This window comes from Saccostrea echinata, unplaced genomic scaffold (genome assembly GCF_033153115.1).
Source record: "Saccostrea echinata isolate AGI-Se365-2 ecotype Australia unplaced genomic scaffold, CSIRO_AGI_Sech_v1 ptg000009l, whole genome shotgun sequence".
Taxonomy (NCBI): domain Eukaryota; kingdom Metazoa; phylum Mollusca; class Bivalvia; order Ostreida; family Ostreidae; genus Saccostrea; species Saccostrea echinata.
The window spans coordinates 43403883-43428328 of NW_026889758.1; the positions used below are offsets into that span (position 1 = coordinate 43403883).

The 24446-nt window shown below is 34.1% G+C and overlaps 1 protein-coding gene across 1 annotated transcript; it reads left to right on the top strand.

The window, feature by feature from the left end:
* Window positions 1-845: 845 nt before the first annotated feature.
* Window positions 846-17626, top strand: LOC133182504 (ribonuclease Oy-like). The gene is made up of 9 exons (XM_061317348.1): window positions 846-922; window positions 1011-1095; window positions 1782-1831; window positions 4615-4690; window positions 13414-13481; window positions 13954-14067; window positions 14324-14366; window positions 15544-15615; window positions 15797-17626. The coding sequence occupies exons 1-9, from the start codon at window positions 867-869 to the stop codon at window positions 15962-15964; spliced, it is 732 nt and encodes a 243-aa protein (XP_061173332.1). The 5' UTR covers window positions 846-866; the 3' UTR covers window positions 15965-17626.
* The last annotated feature ends 6820 nt before the right edge of the window (window positions 17627-24446 follow it).

Below are 24446 nucleotides of genomic sequence, written 5' to 3' on the forward strand. Positions count from 1 at the left end.
GACGTCACCATGTACCGGTGAAGGGCTTCAAATTTAGACCATTACTCGGCATTCAGGGCCATTGAGCATTGAGAGTTCTTTATATTGCCAACGCCTACCGTGACATGGGGCCGTGGTTTTTAAGGTTTCGTACGAAGGACTCGCAACTTTCACTTCAAAGTGCCGAGCGCTTGGCCAAGGAACAGTTGCTACCTATTTTTTATCGACTTCGTCAGTCGCGGCCGTGATTCGAACACACGACCTTCCGATCACGGAGCGAGCGCTTTATCGACTGAGCTACTGTGACCGAAAGACCCGTGACTTCCACTCCTAGTGTCGGGTACTTAGCAAAAAAGCAGTCACTACCTACATTTACGTCTTAGGTTTGACGTAGTGCGTCGAACGGGAATCGAACCCGGACCTCCTGATCACCGAGCAGACGCCATTTAACTAGGCTACCGTGACCGCTCAATTTCTTAGTCAAGATAACATCAAATCATTACGCTATCAAATATTTATGGGCAGATCACTCTAACTATATGAAACTACCATAGAATTAGAACTCAGTGTACAGCGTTTATATGTACTCTTAACTGGACCTCATTAAGCAATCTCGACCAAACCAACTGTACAACAGATAATGTTATCACAAAGATACACCGTCAATAATGTCCCACAATTTCCCACTTCCTGAAAACAGAAATATTTTTACGATATTGGCATATACAGAAAACTTTAATGTTCTCCAATTATTTTCCGTATTAAAGGACGTACTTTAACATATGATTGGCATTGAAAGGCTATATGTATTTCCTTGTGTCGAGGAAGTTTTAATGTCATATGCTTGATTTATTTACTTCATGTTGTTCATTCCCTGAACAGTCAAAATGAAGATGAAGAAACTAATTGCTCAGTGTATTTGTATATTTGGCATCATTTCGACGTATGCCTTTTAAAAGTCATATTATTTTTTTCTTATTTCATTTTTTTCTCCCATATTTTACTAAAATAATATATTGAATTTCTTTCAGAGTGTACACTGGGGAGAAGGAATGGGATTCTTTTGTATTAACGTTAACATGGCCAGTCACGATGTGTAAATTTTGTAATTTGGCTGTAAGTATAAACTTTTTCCCATCTATCTTTTGTTTGGTGTCAAGAAATCTTTACTTAGAAATTGAATATACACAATCACTTAATCTGCTATATTTCCTAACAATTTTTCTTTACGATGAGATTCTAACTAATAACAGCTGTATTTCAAATATAAAACATCTTAAAAAAGTTGCAAAACTTACGGATAACTTAAAATATTATTTAACCACTTATTTACAGGTAGGTATGAAGTATGTTTGTTTGGATGTTGTTTAACATCCCTCTCGAGAATTTTTCACTCATGTGGAGACGCCACCACTTGCCGGTGGAGAGCTGCAAATTTTGTCTTTTACTCGGCACTTACGGCCATTGAGCAGTGAGGGATCTTTTTCGTGCCAGCACCTACTGCGACACGGGGCCTCGGTTTATACGGTCTCGTCCGAAGGACCGGTCTCCACGTCCCACAGTGGGATTCGAACCCGCGACGTAAGGATCAACTCCTTACTTCGCGACTCTAGAGCAGACGCTCTAACCACTGCGCCACGCGGGCGACAGGTATGAAGTATGTACATGTACAAGATAAAATATAAGAATACACCAATAGTCTCAGTCTTATTTGCCTGGGGAAGCAGGGGGGTGGGGTTAAAAGCTTTACTCTGTATCAAGTATGAAAGAATATCGTGATTATCATAAAATTTCTTTAATAGAACAAGAAGTGTGTTGTTCCTGCAAAGATATGGGAAATCCATGGGCTTTGGTAAGTTGACAAATATAACGCCAAATTACATGTTTCATTACAATGAATAACAGTGACAAATGTTTTTCATTATTAGCACCAAAAAAGAAAATGATTACTGCTGTTTTTTTGTATTATTATTATTACGGAAAAAAATTAAAGCTGTGGGTCTATTTGAAAGTATACAATTAATATATTTGACTTTGCCACAAAAAGTTTTCCACATCGAACAGCTGTATTGTTCTTCACCAACAGTTTCTGTCAATTGTATTTGCTATTTTATTTGCATATTCGCATTTGCTTTAATTTTTTCACCGCTTCTTAGTCTTCATTAGCCAAAACATTGCTCAAATTGTTAAAATGTCAAAAGATCAAAAGAAAGTCCCCATGATAACTTTACTATGCACTGTTTGGTTTTATTCGTAGTTACTTGTACGTCTTCAAAAACAGTATCAGTAAGTTTATTTTAGATTCATCGTTTTTTCACGACAGAGACAAAGATATCACTGTCCAGTATCTATCCATCCAACTTGGCCGAATGTACTTTCACAAAAAAAGCCAAAAAAGACTTTAAATCACATCATGAAACTTTAATGATATATCTCATGGAGGGTCAGTTCAACCTATGATTAAATTTATGTGTTGTATCAATCTGTGAAGTATCACGCCGATGTTTTAGGTTATACCCATCATATATACAAGAAAAGCAAGTTAAAATAAGCAGACTGAAGTTATACTAATAATGTGTTTAAAAGTAACTTTTGGACTAGCGTATATTCATGTAAGTTAAGATGAGTGTTCTGTAATACTCAAAAATACATTGGAATCCGTTCATCGTCAGCAATAGTCGTCTTACATGAGGAAAATGCACCAAGAAATCGTATTAAAATCGTGTTGTATAATTATTTTTGTTATAGAGGGAGCTTAGTCAGGGCCCAATCCCTAGTAGCTGCCCTATACATGTATATTATCTTTAATGTTATAGGTCTGGGAAATAAATTTGAAGAAAAAAAGGAATCTTATTTTTTGTCTATATATAGGAATAATCATGCTTGAACAATAAACATTAAATTATAATCATGCTTGAATAATTAACATTTAAAAAAAATTACAGTAGATGAATGATATATTAGTAGTAGTAATTATAAGGTATATTTCAATCTGTCGTTGACAAAAAAAAAAAAAAAAACTAGACAGTAAGTATATGTGCACACGAGAGTAAACATGCAAGTTTTGATCTTGTACTACTACATTATTAAAACCCTTTCATAAACTGAAATTATATCCCTTAAATTATATTCATATGACTCAACAAGCAAATACCATGTAGACTTCTTTTGTTGCTATCATGGAGTATATACATGTACATGCTGGCAACACGTGTTTTTGAACGCTCCATAGCTTTGTCAGCACATTGAGATTTTTCATAATAAAGGTTACATTTAGATTTTTTAATTTTACATTTAACATTCTTTAAAAATACAATTTAGGACTTTGGACATCCTTTTTTTTCCCTCCAAATTTATTTCCCAGATCCTACTTATTTAACAATTTTTGATATATATACTAATAAGTTGGCAGCTGCCAGGGATGGGGCCCTGACTAAGCTCCATTACAAGTATAACATTGTAATTACATGTACATGTTAAATTTTCTTGATTTGAAATTAGCATTTCGTAGAATGCGTAGATAATATGTGCAAACAAAGTAATAAATATTATACAATTTTAAACGAACAAATACTGTATAGGTGTCAGGAAAATCATTACATAAGTAAACAATATATATTTACGTTATATAGAAGGGAGGTAAATCTATCACCATCTCAGAGTCTCTAATTTTACCTCCCTTCTCATGTACGTCCCGAGGGCCTGGTCCCCCTCAAAGACATAAACATCTACATTTTTCTTAATAATTTTTTGAAAAATAAGGAATAATTTGTATTTCCCACAGCATGTAAAATTTCAGAATAATTTAAAATACAAGATTTTAAATTAAGTAATATTCCTTCAGCTGTTTCATCAACATTTTCTAATCGACAATACATTTTATATTTATATATTTGGACATCTTTTTATAAAATCAAAAACCAAAGTAGGTGATCAAAAAAGGATTCTGGACCACCAGTAACTGGTACAGTCGTGTTTTTCTGAACGCGCTGTCGAGCTTTTGCAAATGGCCCTATCCGGACACCATATTAAAGTGATTATAAATCAATTTCAAAGCATCTCAACAGATCCTTGCATTGCAAAATGTCCAAAAAAGGAGAAAGCCCTAGCTTATTAGTTGTAAAATATCAAACAAGATTTTCAATGATGAAACTATACAAGCGAAAAAACAGTAAAAGATAGAACATTAAGTGAATGAAATTTAAACCGCAGAGAGAGATTAAAGGGAACAAACTATTTAAAGGCTGGAATTTGAAGATCAACGACACACAATGAAATAGAAAAGATGCAATATTGAGAGAAAGGCCTAGAACAAATCCTCTGTTCAACTATATCAGAAGGCGGTAAAAAGAATTTCAAGTCTGTAAATAAATCAGCTTTCCCAAAGTTTCAGACAGAAATGCTTGCAGTTGGCTAGGGAGCACAGATATTTTACTGTGAAAGACAAGTGCGTTTCGGTCTTATAACAAAAGGGTGGTGTTCAGAGCAAAGAATAAAACAAGCGAGAAACAAGATATATGAACATAGATACAGGGGCAATAGTACTCTCTTGTCGTGACTATTTGAAGAAACATATGAATAAAGTATTTTTTTCTGATTACATGTATGTTACAGTTATGCATAATATCAATTCAGGCCTGGTTACAGTAATGGTGATTGTGCTCCACGAAATTGCAGCATATCTCACCCATTCAACAAAGATGAAATAAAGGTTCGTATATGTTTTCCTCGCCTTCCAAACATATCGGCACCTTGGAATCACTGTTCATACTCTCGTGAGCATTTATTTGGCACTGGACCTCTCCGGCCACATTTTTGTCTTCGGAGATTATGGACTAAAACATGTTCATCTGCAGGCTTGCTACCGAAGTTAACCTAGGACAAAACATAGCTTACACGGCAAAATATATTAATTGGAAAAATCGGGCGATAAAATTTTACTTTGCAATATTTAATTGTTCCAAAAAGGTAAACGTAACAGTATGCCTGCATTAACATTTGTTGTCAGTATATTGTATTATAAATAAATGAATACTTTTCTTAATGTAAAGCTGAAGTTGCATGCAACCTTAATTTTCCCCACGTGTCTAGACCACTTTAAACATCATCGAAAGACCCGGTCCCTATACAAGTAATTGTCCCCCGTTTTTTTGCAAAAGCAAGGGATATTAAACCTTATTCGTCTGTCAGTCTATACAGCTATCTCTCACAAAAACTTTAACCTTGGTCATATCTTTTGAATGGGAAAAGATTAGGGGTTTATATTTCACTTTTATCTGTGGCAAGGACTTTCAGATATGCTAGTACATTAAAACTTGTCTAATCCGGATGTTGTGTATTCTGAAATCTTGCGTAATACGATGTAAACACCAAGTCCCTTTCCATTTCCATTGTTTAAAATGTTGTCTATAATCCGGAATGTTGTCTAATCCGGCCAATTTCTTTGGAACCAGTGGTGGCCGGATTAGACAAGCATAACTGTACTATGATTTTTGACTCTGTGATCTTGACTTTGAAGTTTAGCCTCCTTTTAAAAAAATAACCTTGGTTATAACTTCAATTTTGAATGAGTGAAGATAGGCGTTTATATTTGATTTGTGCATTGCATATGATAAGACCAAATGTGCTTTGATTTATATCCCATGTCCTTGACCTTTTTTTTAATTTCAACACTACTGATCACTTGTGAATGAGAGAAGATATGAGATTCATATTTAACACCTGCATTACCTGTGACAAAACATATCCGTATGTGATTTGATTTTTAACCCCTTGACCTTGAAGTTTGTCCTAATTTTCAAAATTGTATCATTGCTCATTTGCTGCTAACTTTTGAAGGAGGGAAGATTCGTAAATTTGACATTACCTGTGACAAGATGTTTCCAACTGTACTGATTTTTAAACACATTTTCTTGAAATTTGACACGATTTTCAAAATTTTAGCATTGCTAATAACTTTTGATTGAGAGAAGGTGGGGCGTTCATATTTGACATGTGACAAGACGTTTCCAAATTAAACATGCTATGATTTTGGACCCAGTGACTTGAAGTTTGACCTTATTTTCAAATATTGTAGCATTGCTGAGAACTTTTGAATGACAGAAGATTATTTTTAAGATTTCAAATCGGCATTACTTATTTCTTAATACAGAAACTTTCATCTTTGCCGTAACTTTCATTAAATAAAAAAAAATTATCTATTTTGAATGACGGACAGACAAGACAGTTACAATATGCCATAAATAATTCTATCCCAACCAATAAGACACCGAAAGCGGTGGACCAGAATTCTTTGAATTTGCTTGTTCCAACTTGTTTTGGGAGTGCATAAGCTTGAATGGGGTCGACCCTTCCCTTGTCTTGTCTTAATGGTCTCTCTCCGATTAAGGAAATTATTTCCTCGTCTCATGGTATAGGTTGCCTTATCTCATGGGATAGGTTGACATTTTGACTAAGGCTAAATATTTGAGGTGATTGTAAAATCGCGCTCAATTATGATTCTATTACAAATTGGCTGCTTAAATATATGTATATACGAGGATTGTCCGATAAAATCGTGGACAAAGAGTTTTTATCGAAAAATAATGGGCGCACTAAGCTGAAATTTCAGCAAAAGTTTATTTATCATATTTAAGTGCATCTTAATTTTTTTATAAAATATAGACAAAAATAAAGATTTTGTTATTCTTGGATGTACACAGGGTACGGCCCTACGGCGCATGATAAAAAAGGGTTTCATTAGGGAATACACGAGTATTATTTCGAAATAAAAGTATCAAATAGATAAGATTGGGGTAAATATTATTTTTTATTCCACTGTCCATTATATCGTCTTTTGGAAAATTTTATTCAAGGCATTTGCTTATTTTTGGCAGTTTCCCGAGCATTTGAAATGGGAAAGTGGTAAACACAACACACGAAAAATGGCGACGTTTGATGACGTTACGGCGCACCGGAGAGCAGTTCAATCACAGGCGCCTGAAGTGTGGATCGATAGCCCCCCCCCCCCCCCATTTTTAATTTAAAAAAAAAATGTAAGAGCTTATAACTTCTCAAAAATGTGAATTTTCTCCATCAATCACATCCATATGTCGTTCTATGCAAGCAGATTGTACTTTTTCGTACGTTTAGAGAATGGCCTTGTTTATTTGTTTGTTTGTATGTTGTTTAACGTCCCTCTCGAGAATTTTTCACTCATATGGAGACGCCACCACTTGCCGGTGGAGAGCTGCAAATTTTGTCCTATACTCGGCACTTACGGCCATTGAGCAGTGAGGGATCTTTTGCGTGCCAGCACCTACTGCGACACGGGGCCTCGGTTTATACGGTCTCATCCGAAGGACCGGTCTCCACGTCGCACAGTGGGATTCGAACCCGCAACGTAAGGATCAACTTCTTACTTCGCGACTCTAGAGCAGACTCTCTAACCACTGCGCCACACGGGCGACAGAATGGCCTTGTACGGTATAATAAAAATACACAAGGTAAGAAACAAAATTTGTAAACAAACGTTAACAGTGATACAGTTTTAATCTTTGACCAATCAGATAAAGCGAGACGGATGTGCGAACTCCAAAACCTCCTTCAAAGCTGTCATTGGAGAAAATTTTATGTGTCCGATTAATAGATCGTCCGATTATGACATATAAAACACTAATGATGGGGATTATGTTAAAGAGATTAGTAGAAGAACATCTCCTTGACAGAGTGTTTGCAAAATTATGATAGGTAACACTATTATTACCTTGGAAATATGTCTCGAAGCAGGGAACCCCCCGTTTGTTTACAAATTTTGTTTCTTACTTTGTGTATTTTTATTATACCGTACAAGGCCATTCTCTGAACGTAAGAAAAGGTACAATCTGCTTGCATAGAACGACATATGGATGTGTGAACGATGGGGAAATGTTATATTTCTGAGAAATTATAAGCTCTTACATTTTTTTATTTAAAAAAAGGGGGGAGGGGCTTTCGATCCACACTTTAGGCGCCTGTGCTTAAATCTGTCAATTTAAGGAAGCTCGAGCCGGGTGCCCCCCCCCCCCCCCCCCGAAATCCGTCACTGACAGCTAGTACATTTAATTAAAACAAACAATATTTAAATCAATTCATAATTGTAACAAATAATGATCTGCAAGATCTTCGCATTGCAGACATTCTAAGCTTGACAGATTATTGGTATGATTTGCACAATGAAATGCACAATGAAATATAAGTATCAAAACCAATAAACCAAACTGCAATGCATACACATCAAAGAACAATGATGAATAGTGCTTGTTTACATTATATACTATAGAGGGGCAATTAATCTCTAAAACTTAACGAAATCGGAAATTGGTATAAGATATAGAAGATAAGTAGCAGTGTCCAATAAAATGTCTTACGGGGGGGGGGGGGGGATGTTACACTATCCACACGTCAGACACCTGTGGTTCAATTTGATTTAGATGTAGTAATGATAGCCTATTTAGTTGAATGATAGTGAGAGTACCGTTCATAACTTACTAATAAATCCAGAAGGTACGATGTGTGTGCGAGATTGTTTCTCGAATGTTAATGGAGAAATAAAGGGAAACTCAAGTATGTGCATCAATGAAATTCCCGCATTTAAAAGGGTCTTACCCAACTTTTTTTTAGCAAAGGGAAACGTGACACTGCTTCAGATACTTTGACGTTCTCATCCGTGCGTCTGGTAAATCAATACCCAACATAACATAAAATCTCATAATTTGTTAATTTATGCATACATATATATCTTTCTGAAATTTGCTATGTATATAAATTAAAAAATGTACTCAAGAGGAGTGAAAATTTTTGAACGCAGTGATGATTATTTTTCATTCTAGACAACTTGTCCACGCTTTTACCGGACAACCCTCGTATTTCTGAATTCTTTTCAAAAAATGTTGTAACCATTTTCATATTTAACTTAAGTCACAAGTTCTTTTGTAAAACGGGGCCCATAGTTCTTCACGATTCTACGCCCTACTCACTTGGACAAAAGACCTATCTTATTTTAGGTAGGCGGGACTTTGGAAGTCAGTATTTTTATACACTACATTAAGGTTGCTATTGGCCAGGGGAGGTGTAACAATCTTCAGCCTTTTACTTTTCAAGATGTTTACGTATACAGAGCCTGCATAATAACAGTCTCTTAATGAGAGGACAGTAGCTTTTACACTACTTTCAAGTATGCCCTTTCTTAAAGTTTGTTTCGCTGAGGTAATGAACATATGAAGAAATCTAAACAATGTTACTTTGCTATATTCATTATAACATAGCAACCTTGCATACCAAAATTATATGAGCCGTCCCATGCGAAAAGGGCCCTTAAGGTGAAAATTTTCAAAATTGACTTTTCAATGGATTATGATAGATTATAGTGTAAAATAACCAAATATAAAGTTTGATTCAAATATTTAGAATAATTACTAAGATATAGGGAGTCAAAGGTTAAGAAACTGTTAAAATTACCTTGTAAAATGACGTTGAAAAAAGACGTTCAAACTGACGCTTTTATATCCCTCTCAGAAATATTTGAAATACGTATCTGATTGGAAAAAAAACTTACTTTATCACATTAAAACATATATGAAAAATGTATGCATAAATCCCCTGCTTTTATTCTACATGCAATATTTGATATAATTGTTTTCGTTAAAGTATATCTAAATTATACACCAGTTGTCGAAACGGTTTCATTGTTATTAGTAAAATTTTATAAAGAAAAGGTGTTTTGGACTCTGATAAGACAGAAGTTACATGTACATTTTAAGAGTGTCGACATTTTTGCATGTCACATAAATGTCCATTTTGGTCATTTGTAGCACACATGATTTAAAAAAATCCGATAAAAAAATTATTTATGTAAGTTTTCTCAAATTAAACACAGATATTGGTTTTATATCGGTAAATACCCGGTGTGCTTTTTTTTTTTTAATAATAACGTTATACACTCGCTACGTTATTTCAGACGTGAATATTGCTCTGATATACGGTTCAGAGAAAAGTAAATATTAAATAAAAAACAAACAAATAAAAGATGTGTTTAGATATTTTATAGACTTGTATTTTATTTACTTGTAGTTTGTGAAAAATATTTTTATCTTTTTTCTAAAAGAATCCGTAAGATAAGACTGATAACATTGCGTCTTCCTTGTAATTATAGAGTTCATTGTTTTTGATAATTTTTCATCATAAGGATATAATTTTTGTTGTTTTATTCATGACCTAGATGAATTTATGAAAGAAAGCTTGAAGAAAATTGATCGGCAAGGGGGAGGGGGGGGGGGGATCTACAGTAACACAATCCAGTTAAAATTTTCTGACAAGTTGAAAGAATGAAGTTTGAGGATGTTTTCTGACAAATTAAATGAAGTTTGAGGAAGGGGTAGGGGGCAATATGTACATGTACCTACAATACTGAACATACATGTATGAATTGTCCTACATTCGTAAATCTTGACACAGGCAATAATACGTGCCGAGACAATCCCTTACCCCTTTTACATGGGTAATGTATGTTTCTTACGATATTGATGTTAAAATTTTCCGGGGGAAAAAATTCTCATCTACCTACCGACCCAATTTTTTCGTCTTGAGTCGGGAGCTCGAGAGGGCATACAAACACTATTTTAAAGTTGGCCATATTCCCTGCAATATTGTCGTAAACCGTCACAGTATTTGCACCACCTATTTGCTCTGTACCGACTTATAAGCAGATCAATATTCGTATGTCTTGCAGTGAACATGTAATCTTACAAAAACTGAGGATGAGGATATAATTTTCATATTATCATCAAATCTGTATACGGTCATTATAAGTTCAGAATATATTTTGAAGTTTTTTTTTTAAATATGTCACATTGATTCATCATGTACCCCCCCCCCTTTTTTCGCTAAATTTCGTTTGAAGAAAAAAAAATCATAAGCTTAAGCCTACATATTCTTCCATTCATTTTGTGGTTCTCAAATTTTGTGGAAGTATAATCGCTTAGTTTGGGTCTAATAAGATATGTCGTTGATCGAGAGAGAGGGAATGTTGGCAGTTAAATGAGTGGCGCTGTGGGCCGGAAATAGTAGTGCCGTATTCTTAGGACTCTTCCCGAAATCACATACATGTATTTTAAATCTAAAGTAACGAGTAAATCAGTTTCCAAGTTCATTAAAGCTTTTATCAATGGACAACAATTTTAACATTTAAGAAATATATGCGGGGACACAGACGGAAGTGGCCAGTAATGCGTCGGGCCTCTGCATGGCCGTAGGAAACGGGGGGGGGGGGGGGCAATTAACACTCTGTCCCTTTATAGTTCACAACCGTTATCCAGAAAGTGTCACTAATAATTCAGTAATTTGTAGTCATGGAATAAATAAAGATTTGTAATTAAATTGATAAAAAGAATGTATGTTTTTAAATAATATTCAAACTAAGATTTATTTCAAGAGTCAATTTTGCACGTTGATAGAAGTATTTATCTCAGATTTAAAAAGAAATCAAATTTTCTTCGCTGACACTAACAACCTGTCGTTTCAGGCTCATAAAATTTTGACATGTACTAGTATCTATGAAACGCCCCTTGACCTTAGGTCTGATTTTGTACGCATTGGATATTTTTGTATCTATCTACTGAGTAACCTCTGGTGGTATCGCCGGCATTGCTGAGCACTGCCATTTTAGCTCAATTTTCTTTTGTCGAAAAGGGATTAACCCCTTACCGAAATACATTTTTTTCTTTCTTTGTTTTGTTTTTTGATTTTTTGTTTATTTTGACTTGTCATTTTAAGCCCCCCTCCCCTTTTTCCCCGAAAAACGTTGTTACGTACATGCCTAAAGAAATGGCCAAATATGATTCATTTAAAAAAATAAGCAGTCATTCTTTCCATTTTAAAACAATTCAAAGATTAAACTGAACTTATTGCAAACCTTCCTACACAAAAATGACGGTATTTATATTCATAACCTTTAATGCAGACAAACACTTCATCTTTGTACTAAGAAATTAGAATTATAATCAGATGCAATATATTACAGGGAAATAAATCTGTATTCAATCTTTCAGATTTAATTTCCCCGTAATCTGGGGGTTTTATACATACATGTAATAAAGCATTATTTACTACGAATTAAATAAAGGTATGTTGTATTAGAGGGGGGGGGGGGTCCATACATAATTTTTCAATGGTAATTGATTGATATAGAATAAAGATGTTCACTGAATGGCTAATTGCACCCACCTCTAACAACCCCACCCCCCTTTTTTTGTAGCAAAGTCAAATCTTCCCATATTAATGCATTTAAAAAAAAATCCTGATCAATTTTTTTTTTCGTTGCAGCATTTACTTTTTTCTCTTTTTTTTTTTTTTTTTTTTTTTTTTTACGGCTGGTCCAAGACTTTAACAAATTATACTAGATTTTATTCTCAAATTTCAAGTCTCGTTCAACCAGAAGCTAGGCTGTCTCCATAAACAGTAAAACGGACGGTTCTATACCTGACTGAGACAACAAACACATTGACCCGTAAATGACCGCGACGAATGCAAATCGTCATTTATCGCGTTTATAAACACAAAGAAAATATTGTTTAAAAAAAAAAAAAAAAAAAAAGATGTTTTCTTCATTAAATTTATGCTTTACGGAGAATCAACCTTTTCAAACTTCGTCATTTGCTGCATGTAGAGGTGAACAAATATATACCTATATGCTGGGAACGGTTCAAGATTTTTCTTTTTATTTATTGTAAAGTATTTCACTTCGGTTAATATGAAGTTGTGTTAAAAAGGATGTAGAGGTATATATCAATTATGTGCATGTACGATCGCCTTCGGATAAAAAAAACTAGCACCGAATTATATCAGCAAAATTTAATATTCAATATTGGAAATGTCCATTTATATGGAACTTAGCTCTAAAAATTCATATTTTCTTTTTTTTTCCCTGATATTTTATTGGCTCTTGATGATATAAACAACAATGAAAATAAGTTGATAGCGCTAAGGTAAAAATGTTGGAAAAATATATAACATACGCAACTTGCATTTTATGACGTTATCTTTACCAGAGTTTTTCTCATTATGACGTCAAAATACATAAGGGCCCTTTTCGCATGGGACGGCTCATATGTATTGATCTGACCCTGAAATTCCTATGAAAGATAAAAACGCGTCTGAACAGTAACATTAATAAACAACTGAAAGCATGTAATATTAATATTATTTAATAATCCTTTAAAGGGGCTGGGACACAGATTTAAGGCTCTTAGTTTTTTTTTTAATTTTCAAAATAATATCAAGACATATGTTGCTAGAGCGTTTCAAATTCTTTAACAAAATTGAAGTTTTTGGAAGGCGTCAAAAATGTGTATTTAAACATAAAGAAGTTCATCAAATCAATGTCTTCTATAATTGTATATATTACCTTTTTCACTCAAGGATTTATTAGACCAACTGAACAAATACTGGCCAAATCAGCTGCCTAAGAGACCTCAGTATGATTTCTGGTTAGTGTTTATTACACTTATTATGATAACATTGATATAGTATATCAATATTAAAAGGAAATTGCTGAATAGATTAATATACTAACCTTTTGTTCTATGTGTTGCTTGAGAGCAGTTCTGTTCACCGATTTATTTTTGACAGGTTTATTAAATCAAGATTGGATTAATAAAATAAATGGCAATGGGAAGTTTACAAATTGGATGTTTCCCAAGAAGTTCATTAAAATTGTACCATTGAAACAAAATGTTAACATAAATCAAAAGTATAATTCTTTTTTCTTCTCGAACGATCACATGCTTCACGTTTGAAGCTTTCTGTAAATATATAAAAGTATTTTTTTTATATTTTTTTTTTGGGGGGGGGGGATTGGTTAGAAAACAATAATAAGATTAACAGAAAGTTCTCAAGAGAAGGGCCCTAAATTTAAAGAATCGAACTCTTCAATATTTTGCTTTTTTTTTTCACCTTAAGGGCACACGAATGGGAAGCCCATGGTAGATGTGCAACAATCGTGAAAGACACCGGAACTGAACTAAAGTATTTTAACAAAACTCTTGACCTTCGCTTGATTAATGATGTTGGCAGGTAAGATTTAAAATATCCTAGAGATCCCAATATCCACAATGTATTTAAAATGTTTTGTAATGAGTCAGGAATGAATACGTACTGAAGGTGAAAAAATCCTTTATTTATTTTTTTTTTTTTAAATTATGTTTTTCTTGTGAGTAAATGGTTCAGATTGAAAATGAGTTGATGCGAACTGAAATATATTGAACATTGTCTCATATTCTTTTTGTGTTAGTCTTCTTTTAACACTGTATGATATGTTTGTTTTTGACAGTATATTATCATCAGCTGGTATCAGTCCTGGAAAATCGTACGAGGTATTGTATGACTATAGACAATTGAACCTTCCCTGCATGCGAAACAAACAGGTATCAGATTCCGGACACCTCCTTTCGGGATATTTAATCAAACTTTACACAAAGCAACCTTTAAAAGATAGAGGTTTATTTTTTTTTTAATCTACTAATAAGGTGTTCCTCTGTCTTTCTACATGTCTACGCGTTACATGAATTGTAATAGTTACAATGTAATATATTTAAATTAAATGAAATTAATTTACTTTTAAAACTTTTTTTCGGTTTGATAAGTGATATGTTTTCGGACTTGTCGTTAATTTACGGTACTAGTATTGTGATGTTACCCGTATCACACTGTGCGGAATCGGTGTGTTTATTAATAAGTATTTGTAAAACACCCTTTAAAATAAATAGAGAATAATACATGGCAAAATCTGTATCACACCCCACATCAACCTAAAACTCCATTATGAGCCCGAGGGCCGAAGGCCAGAGGGCTGATATTTGTCGAGGGTTGATATGGGATGTGATACAGATTTTGTCACGCATTGTTGTTTTGATTATATATTTGAAAATAGTGTCAAAAATCATACATAAACATGTAAATTAATTTTTAATAATTGAATATTTTCTCTTTTTTTTGTGGGGGGGGGGGGGGGGGAGGGGGAAATAGTGTCAAAAATCATGCATAAACATGTAAATTAATTTTTAATAATTGAATATTTTCTTTTTTTTTTGGGGGGGGGGGGGGTTGAGTTTCCTTTCTCATTATTTTTTCCAAAGGATGCATACAGCGATAAGAAATGAAATAAATATGAATTAAACAAATAATACTTTTGAATAACAAAATATCTGATCAAAATTTACAATTTAAATAAACTTCATAAACAATAGAAAAAGATCCGAAGTTCTCCGAATGAAAAATAGGGAGATGTTCCGGAAAGGTGTAATGAAGGGTGAAATAAAGGGTGCTGCTACAGGTTGTGTAATATAGGGCGCGTGTCTGTGTTCATATCAGGGATGCAAAAATCCAGTATCATTTAACAAATATATAATAAGACGATTTAAATTACACCTGAACATTGTATATTACCCCTTGCATGTATAATACAAAGTTTACATGTGGCAAACATCAAATCGATTAAAATGGTCTTTTCACAATCTACAAATGCACTAGAATTCAATATTTACCTCTTAGCTGACTGCGGTGGAAGGTGCTTTGAAGAGGGGTACAGGGGGCCAGCCACTCGTTCTGTGTGGAAATGTAGAGGTGGGCAAACTATGAACTGGTCCCAAGACCATTTCATTTCAAATTATTTCAGAAGTTATACTAATTTGAAATTTTAAACTGTTTCGCCATAATTTATAGTTTTGAGGTCAGGACTTCTATTTCAGATGTTATTCATGATACAACGATAATTTTTATTTCATTTTGTATTTTACTATTGCAGAATAAGACATGGATTTCGGAAATACTTATTTGTATGAACAAATCTTTCAAAGTCACAGACTGCCCACAACCAAACTGTAGACCTAAATCAAGAAAAAAAACCTTACCACCTGATGATCCATGCGAAGAGATGGTGTTTTACCCCGAGAGCGAAAAAGAACTATACTAATTATATTTGTTATTCAAGGTCAGACGACACGTTCCTCAATTATATTGAATTTTTCCTGAGAATTTGTCATTGAAGTATTGCTACTTTAACAAGTTTTCTCACAAAAAATTGAGGTACCTTACCAGGCATTTGTGCATGATACCAGAGAGTGGTGTTTCCTATATAATCCTATTAGAAATAATTTGAATTGTCAATATTATAATTTGTATGGTATTCATTTCTAAAACATTTTTAAAAAAGTTTGGAAATCATAAGATAATGTAAATATTATGAATATTCTTATACATTACGAAGAGAAACAAAACAGATGTATTTGAAGAACGTGTCGTCAGACCTTAAAATTCTTAAGTCAAGTATAATTCATTTTTTATGCCCCCGCCGTGAAATGGCCTGGGCATGTAGTGTTACCCCATTCGTCAGTTAAAATAAGTTTTCCGGACTTTTTGGGCTATGATTGTAGATAATGAGCTGATCTTTTGTATGTAACTTAATATTGATGACCTACAGATCAAGCTCGAGTTTCGTCTAATTTTAACTAAAGTGGCTCTTTAAGATCCATCTAAAGCTCTTAGACTTTGAGAATTTCTTTTTAAAAAATCACTGTTTTCCGGAATTATTTTGCTGTGCTTGTAGATGATAAGCTGATTTTTGGTAAGTTACTTCATATTGATGAAACACAGATCAAGTTCGAGTTTCTTCTAAATCGATTTATTTTTATAAAATTATGACCCTTAGACTTTAAAAATTTCTAACAATCAAACTGTTTTCCGGACTTTTTTTTTGCTTATGAGCTGATTTTTATTGTTATTTGATATTGCTGACTTTCAGATCAAGTATGAGTTTCGTGTTAATTGATTTTTTTTACGAAAGTTATGGCCTTTGGAAATATCTTGTAATTCACTGTGTTCTGAACTTTCTTTACTCTGCTTGAAGATAATGAGTTAAATTTTGGTATGTCTCTTGATATGGTTGGCTTACAGAATAAGTTTGAGTTTCGTTTTAATTGACCCATTTTTACGAAAATTATGACCATTAGAATTTGAAAATTACCAATAATTCACTGCTTTCAGGACTTTTTTCTGTTCTTTTGATATAGAGCTGATATTTGGTATATGTAATGTTGTAATGATTGAGTTATAATACTGACTTTCAAAATTCCTGATCATTAACTGTTTTTTTCACATTTTGTTGGCTATGTTTGTAGATAATGAACTATGGTTTGTCTCTTTGTATTGATGACTTGCAGATCGAATGCAAGTTTCATGTTAATTGTCTCATTTTAACGAAAGCTATGATCCTTTAAATTTCTAATTATTCACCGATTTTGGACTTTTAATTATTTTGCTTGTAAGTAATTACAATTTCATGCATCTTAAGTATGTTGTGGTATAGACACCTTATTCCAGAAAACAAAAGCAGCAGTATATTTTATTTTTGTGCCATTTCCATCTATTCTTATTTTCACATTCTTGGTCTTTCACGTATTCAAAATTTGCATGTCAGCGGGGGCATTCGTGTCACCCTGAAACATCAAGTCTTTATTTTTTGTGATATCAAATAATCTTAGTGATCTATTCTAGATTCAAAATGGTGAAAAGCTTTTATTTTCAAACACGACAGTTACAAGTTATGTAGTGCTTTGAATAAAAAGATTGAAATAGACATTCAGTGTTCATGTGTATTGATACTACGGAATGTACAAAGAAATAAATACAAATATGTATTAAGGTATGTCACTTGTCAGCTTTTCAGAAAAGTTAGTCAGAACCTCTGACTTTGATTCCAAACTATAACAATTCAATTTTTATAACCTATTTAAATTAAACAATGCAAATTATACAACATTCAGTATACATGTAAATGCTCACAAAATCATAGAAAAACAAGATTTACCGGGGGGGGGGGGGCTATATCTTGTGGTGGGACAGTATTTAAAAGAACGTTCTTCAAATTTACACATTTGTTAAATTTATTATCTGGGAACTTTAGCCCTACATATTTTTACGAAGTGACATTTTCCCGTTACCATATGCTAGGAATGTTAATATATTAGGTTTCAATATTTTTAGAACAAATTTTACAAATTCACTCTTCAGGCTTGGCCAAGAAATGAATATTGAAGAATGTGGAGATAACGAACAAAAGTCCCTGGAAACAATACAAATCGGGAGCAGAACCTTCAGAAGTGGTCAAGATAAAATGAACAGTCATTTTTTTGCCTGACAATAATCGAATATTTTGACAAATATCTCAAAATTTACATCACTGGCCCCAACACTTTCTTTAATTATTTTAAACTACATGGTACTTCCAACCGATCAGCGCAGCAAGTCTTAAGTTTGATACAAGAAATTATTTCATCACCTATTTAGATTATTAAAACCCAAAATATACCCTTTTTGTACAAAAAGGTCACACACTAATTTATGCGCATTAACTTGCATGGTTTGTTTAATGGTAAATATTATTTAAACAGTTTTATGTAAAATAGGTCTACATTTATTGCCATGATTACATCTAGTGAAATAAGATAAAGGTTTAAGTGATATATTTTTTTCCTATTCATTTATTTTATTTGTCTCTGTGTGTTTGTGCTTTTGCCAAGAACTCTTGATGGGCGCAGTGGTTAGAGCGTCTGCTCTAGAGTCGCGGAGTAAGGAGTTGATCCTTACGTTAATCCAATGCGGGACGTGGCGATCGGTCCTTCGGATGAGACCGTATAAATCGAGGTCCCGTGGTCCCTAGGTGTTTGCACAAAATAAATCCCTCACTGCTCAATGGTCCTGAGTGCTGAATATAGGTATAAATTTGAAGCCCTCCACCGGCAAGTGGTGGCGTCTCCATATAAGTGAAAAATTCTCGAGAGGGACGTTAAACAAGAAACAAAAGTACTCTTGATAAGGCAAAAAAAAAAAAGAAAGAACAAGAGGCCCATGAGCCACAACGCTCACCTGAGTCAATTTGGTCCTGCTGTTCTTAATCAGCAGATGTTTTCTCCTACATGTATATATTCATATGTAAAGCTTTGATCGCCTGTTCTAGGCATACGTATACCCTACCCCCAGGCGCCATGTTTGAATGAAATTGAATCTAAACTTTCTGAGGATGCTTTTATATTCATAAAACTAATCATAGTTTTGCTGTTCTTGAAAATGGAATTTTAAAGATGTCTGCCACCCTACCCGGGGGGTGGGGGTGGGGGGTCATGATTTGAACAAACTTGAATCTAAACTACCTGAGGATGCTTCCATATCAATATGACTAATCATGGCTTGGTTGTTCTTGAGAGGAAGATTTTTAAAGATATTTCCTATATATATATTCTTTTGTTAAACTTTGATCCCCCATTATGGCCCCACCCTACTACTGGAGGATGCCTTGAACAAACTTGAATCTACAATACTTGGGGATGCTTCAATATCAATGTGACTAATCACGGCTTTCCTGTTCTTGAAAAGATTTTTTCTGTATATTCCTATGTAAAACCTTGATCCTCATTGAGGCTCCACCTTTCCCCCGGAGGTCATGATTTCAACAAACTTGAATCTACACTACCTGAGAATAATTCAATATCAATATGACTAACTGTGGCTTTGTTGTTCTTGAGAAGAAGATTTTTAAAGAATTTTCCTATCTATTACTATGTAAAACTTCGATCCCCCATTGTGGCCCCACCCTATCCCCGGGGGTCATGATTTCAACAAACTTGAATCTACACTACCTGAGAATAATTCAATATCAATATGACTAACTGTGGCTTTGTTGTTCTTGAGAAGAAGATTTTTAAAGAATTTTCCTATCTATTACTATGTAAAACTTCGATCCCCCATTGTGACCCCACCCTACCCCCGGGGGTCATGATTTCAACAAACTTGATTCTACACTACCTGAGAATAATTCCACATCAATATAACTAATTGTGGCTTTGTTGTTCTTGAGAAGAAGATTTTTAAAGAATTTTCCTATATATTCCTATGTAAAACTTTGATCCCCTATTGTGGCCCCACCCTACCCCTGGGGGTCATGATTTCAACAAACTTGAATCTACACTACCTGAGGATGATTCCATATCAATATGACTAATTGTGGCTTTGTTGTTCTTGAGAAGAAGATTTTTAAAGAATTTTCCTATATATTCCTATGTAAAACTTTGATCCCCTATTGTGGCCCCACCCTACCCCTGGGGGTCATGATTTCAACAAACTTGAATCTACACTACCTGAGGATGATTCCATATCAATATGACTAATTGTGGCTTTGTTGTTCTTGAGAAGAAGATTTTTAAAGAATTTTCCTATATATTATTATGTAAAACTTTGATCCCCCATTGTGGCCCCACCCTACCCCCGGGGGTCATGATTTAAATAAATTTGAATCTACACTTTGTATTGAAGGTTTCACAAAAGATTTTTAAAAGATAACACCAAATATTCACCAATTCTTAATTATCTCCCCTTGGAAGAGGGCGTGGCCCTTCATTTGAACAAACTTAAACCCTCTTCACTCAAAGATACTTTGTGGCAAGTCTGGTTAAATTTGGCCCAGTGGTTCTGGAGAAGAAGTCGAAAATGTGAAAAGTTTACAGACGGAGAGACAGACAGACAGACGGAGTACGGACAAAATGTGATCAGTAAAACTCACTTGAGCTTAAGCTCAGGTGAGCTAAAAACGTGGTTCCTCCCCGCCCCTCCTTCCGATAAGAGAAGCTAGGTACTAGGGATTTTTGAAATAAATCTCAGGTTACAATTAAATATTTTTCTTAATACTACCTTTCACTTCTTTGCAGATAGCATTAACATGTGGTGTGGTAAATACTTGTTAATCCTAAAGTTCGTAGAATTTCTTTTTAAAATTTTATTGTGATATTATTAAAGCAAACAATGGAATATCTTTCATCCTCCTCCAAGGAAGTTTTGAAAACCAGTTGCTTACTGCACTTTTGTCCTATCTGTATCATTAGTATATGCGTTCCCGAGATTTTCACAAAACTACCTGACGTTATTTCAACGTTGTCTAACGATGTCATGAAGAACAACAAATCATCAATAGAAAAACTAAATATCTCGTAAAAACTATAAAACTTTAAAACAAAGGTTCATAAGAGTTCAAGCAATCGTAATTATGACATCATTTTCGTAACATGTTTTTGTGTCGCCTGTAGAGCGGAGTGACACTTAAGGATCACTTTACCCGGCGTCTGTCTGTCCGTCTGTCACACATTGTATCTGGAGAACTGTAAGAGGTATGAACTTGATATTTTGCATATATATTGCTTGGCACTATGGCTTTTGTAAATTACCATGGTTACTAGCCTCGTGACCCTTGACCTGGGCTTTTGACCTAGTTCTTAGTGCCAATATACAGCATATTTTTTACATTTAAGAAGTAAGTTTATGCTATTTAGCATGTGCACTGTTTGTCATAAAACACTATGAAAAGTACCAGCGTTGCAATCCATTTGACCTTGACCTTTGACCTACTATGCAAAAAATATCCCGAACAGTTTAAGTTATGTCTTTTGAATTTTGAGATGCAGGGTTTTGATAATTAGCCTTTACATGTTCATGAGCTCCTAATATTGTACTTTATAAATGTATGATATTCTGTTACCACACAAACGTATTTATTATGAAAATACATCGGGATCGGTATTCCACAATGGATTGCGTAGACTGACAATAACCTCATTTCATGTTTTGCAGTAAATCGTTAGAAACATGTATTAATAAACTGATAATAAATTATTTCTAATTATTTCATTTTAATTATTCATCGGTAGGTCGGGTAGCTATGTTTTCTTTGATTGAGAGATTCTGTCTCAGTCTCGTATTATTCGTGGATATGTTTTTTTTTCTTTGCAGGCAAATGCGTAAACTATAATATTAGTAGTTCATGAATAAACTCTTAGATTTACTTTAGTTACATCTTTAATGAAGCTACAAAGCAGGCGACACAAGTCGCTAAAAATATACTTGACAAAAAAGTTTAAGACTTTAAATATCAGGATCCAACCTCGAAGTCAAATGCTGACTGAGAGTTTTCATACTAATTATTTGGCCATTATACCATTATTTAAACATTAAACTGTCTACGGATTTTCCCGTTTTTCCGATCATGACAAGGAGCACACGGCGGGTGGGATCGGTCGGCAGGGGATGCTTACTCCTCCATGTCACCTGATCCCACCTCTAATGTTTTTAGAGGTCCTTGTATGCTTTGCTCCTGATTCGTATTGTTTCATTGAACTTCTCAGTTTGAAAACTGTTCCTTATCTCCAAAGAAGAAGGTACATTATGTACCAAAATCGGCCCTGTCCCCAAATCTTATGAAGATTTTTTTGAAACATGTCTAAGATGTCCCCTTTTCAATTCAGCTTAATTTTTGTAATATCTCAAATCAATTTTCCTACAAAGCTATCTGAATATAGATAGATTCTTTGGAAAATAACACTATGTTGTTATGACGTCAACCTAGCGATGCTACGCAAATACGAGGGGGTTGTTGGAAAGTTCGTTATATTACTTTCAAGAAATATTTAAAAAAGAACACGTTTTCTTATATAAAAATATTTATTTTGTTGATGTGTGAAGTTTCCTTCCATTCTATTTAACAGAAGTCAATTTACTTAATTATAAAATCAACATCTTTGGTAACCCCGGAGCTACATGATAACATCAAAAACATTGCGTCGTGGTGTTTTCAAAAAAAAAAAAAAAAAAATCTACCTCCACATTGCACACAGTTTAGTCCAATAGCAATAATTAAAAACGTTTCTCTATCTATTTTGTTCAATTTTAATTTTGTTTGTTCGTGTTTTTTTTTTATTTTACCGCGTAACTGTGCATTTACAAGATCAGCGCCTTTCTTTCCACGACTTTACCAACTCAAAGTTTCTGTTTCAGATTTTTACAGATAATCCATTTTCTTACAGACCGCCCTTGTCTGATACAGAGTTTTAATCATTCGAATACAGCCTCTATCATTTATACACATACAAATCGCTTTTGAAATTTGCTCCCTACAATATTTTCAGAGTTTATTCTGAAGATTTCCAGAGTACAACACAAAATTTTGTTATACATTTAAAAATTGGTTTCTATTTAAATCTATACACATTCCCAATGTTGTACTGAGCGGTCATAAAAAAAAAATCGATGTTTGGCCGCGGAGTAAGATATTTGACCTGTCGATGAGAAATTGGACCGCTTATACGTCAAAATTGTGGGAGGGATCAGCTAAATCTCATTTGCATTCGTTGGTGTTCGACTGTGACGAAATTGACCAATTTTAATCGCAGTGTGGTTTAAGTAAATTTACATCATGGAAGCCAGCACAAGATGCAAAGGTATAACAAAACATTTATTGACGATGTTCTCGGGCAAAATGCGTTTTGTCGACCCATCGATCGGTTAAATTATGGCTTCAGACAAACAGTTTGGTTTTTGGGTCCGACAATATTCGTACAAATGAAAAATTAATTTATATGATTTTAAAACGAGAGAGAGAGGGAGGGGGAGAAAGAGAGAGAGATGCGTGACGCATATTTAATATTACGTTTATTATAAGTATCCGATTATTCTAATTCAAGCAAGAGTTTGATTTTTAAAAGCAAGACTATTCTTTTATGTGAATTACTTGGTTTGTTTTTAAGACTGCATTAAAACTTTTAGCACTATTTTATAGAATGTCAGATTCCCTATAGAATTTTATGAGAAAGCATTAAAGACATTTTCGAAAAGTATTTGAAATTTTAATTAATAGATAACATTGAAAGGGCAAATTCCCCAGCCCATCCTTTCCAACGAGTCGCGGCGTCATTCACGAATTTATCTAAACAAAATGTGTTTTAAACGTTTCTGTCTTGTCATCTGAAAACGTTTCTAAGAAAAAACTGGAAAAGTACTGTCATTCGATTAGTTATTTTATATGTCACCGGATGGTCCTTCTCAAATACGATTCAAGTATCCCCCCCCTTTACAAGCTGGTAGAGATGCAGCACTTCGCTTGGATAGTTGGCATAGGCAATTTTCTATCGCATTTTCTTTAGCAACGTATTGAAGCTTTTTCACCAACTTAGTATAGCTTTTCCAAAATAAATAAATAAATAAATAAATAAATAATAGATAAAATAAAAATAAACATTATTAACATTTACTTTCTTTGAAGAATACTTTTACGATCTTTTTTTAAATTCGTACATATAATTATAGATAAATACTGTTGCTTGAAGTTTCGACTTTGTTGCTTGAAGTTTCGCTCAATATGTAAGCCTTCGATACCAAACCTATGGAGAGAATGATCGTAGGCACTTATGCCTGCTTTGCAATCCATTTCAGGTAGAGCGCTCGCTCCGTGATCGGAAGGTCGTGTGTTCGAATCACGGTCGCGACCGACCTAAGTCGATAAAAAATAGGTAGCAACTGTTCCCTCGTCAGCGCTCGGCACTTTGAAGTGAAAGTTGCGGGTCTTTTCGATGAGACCA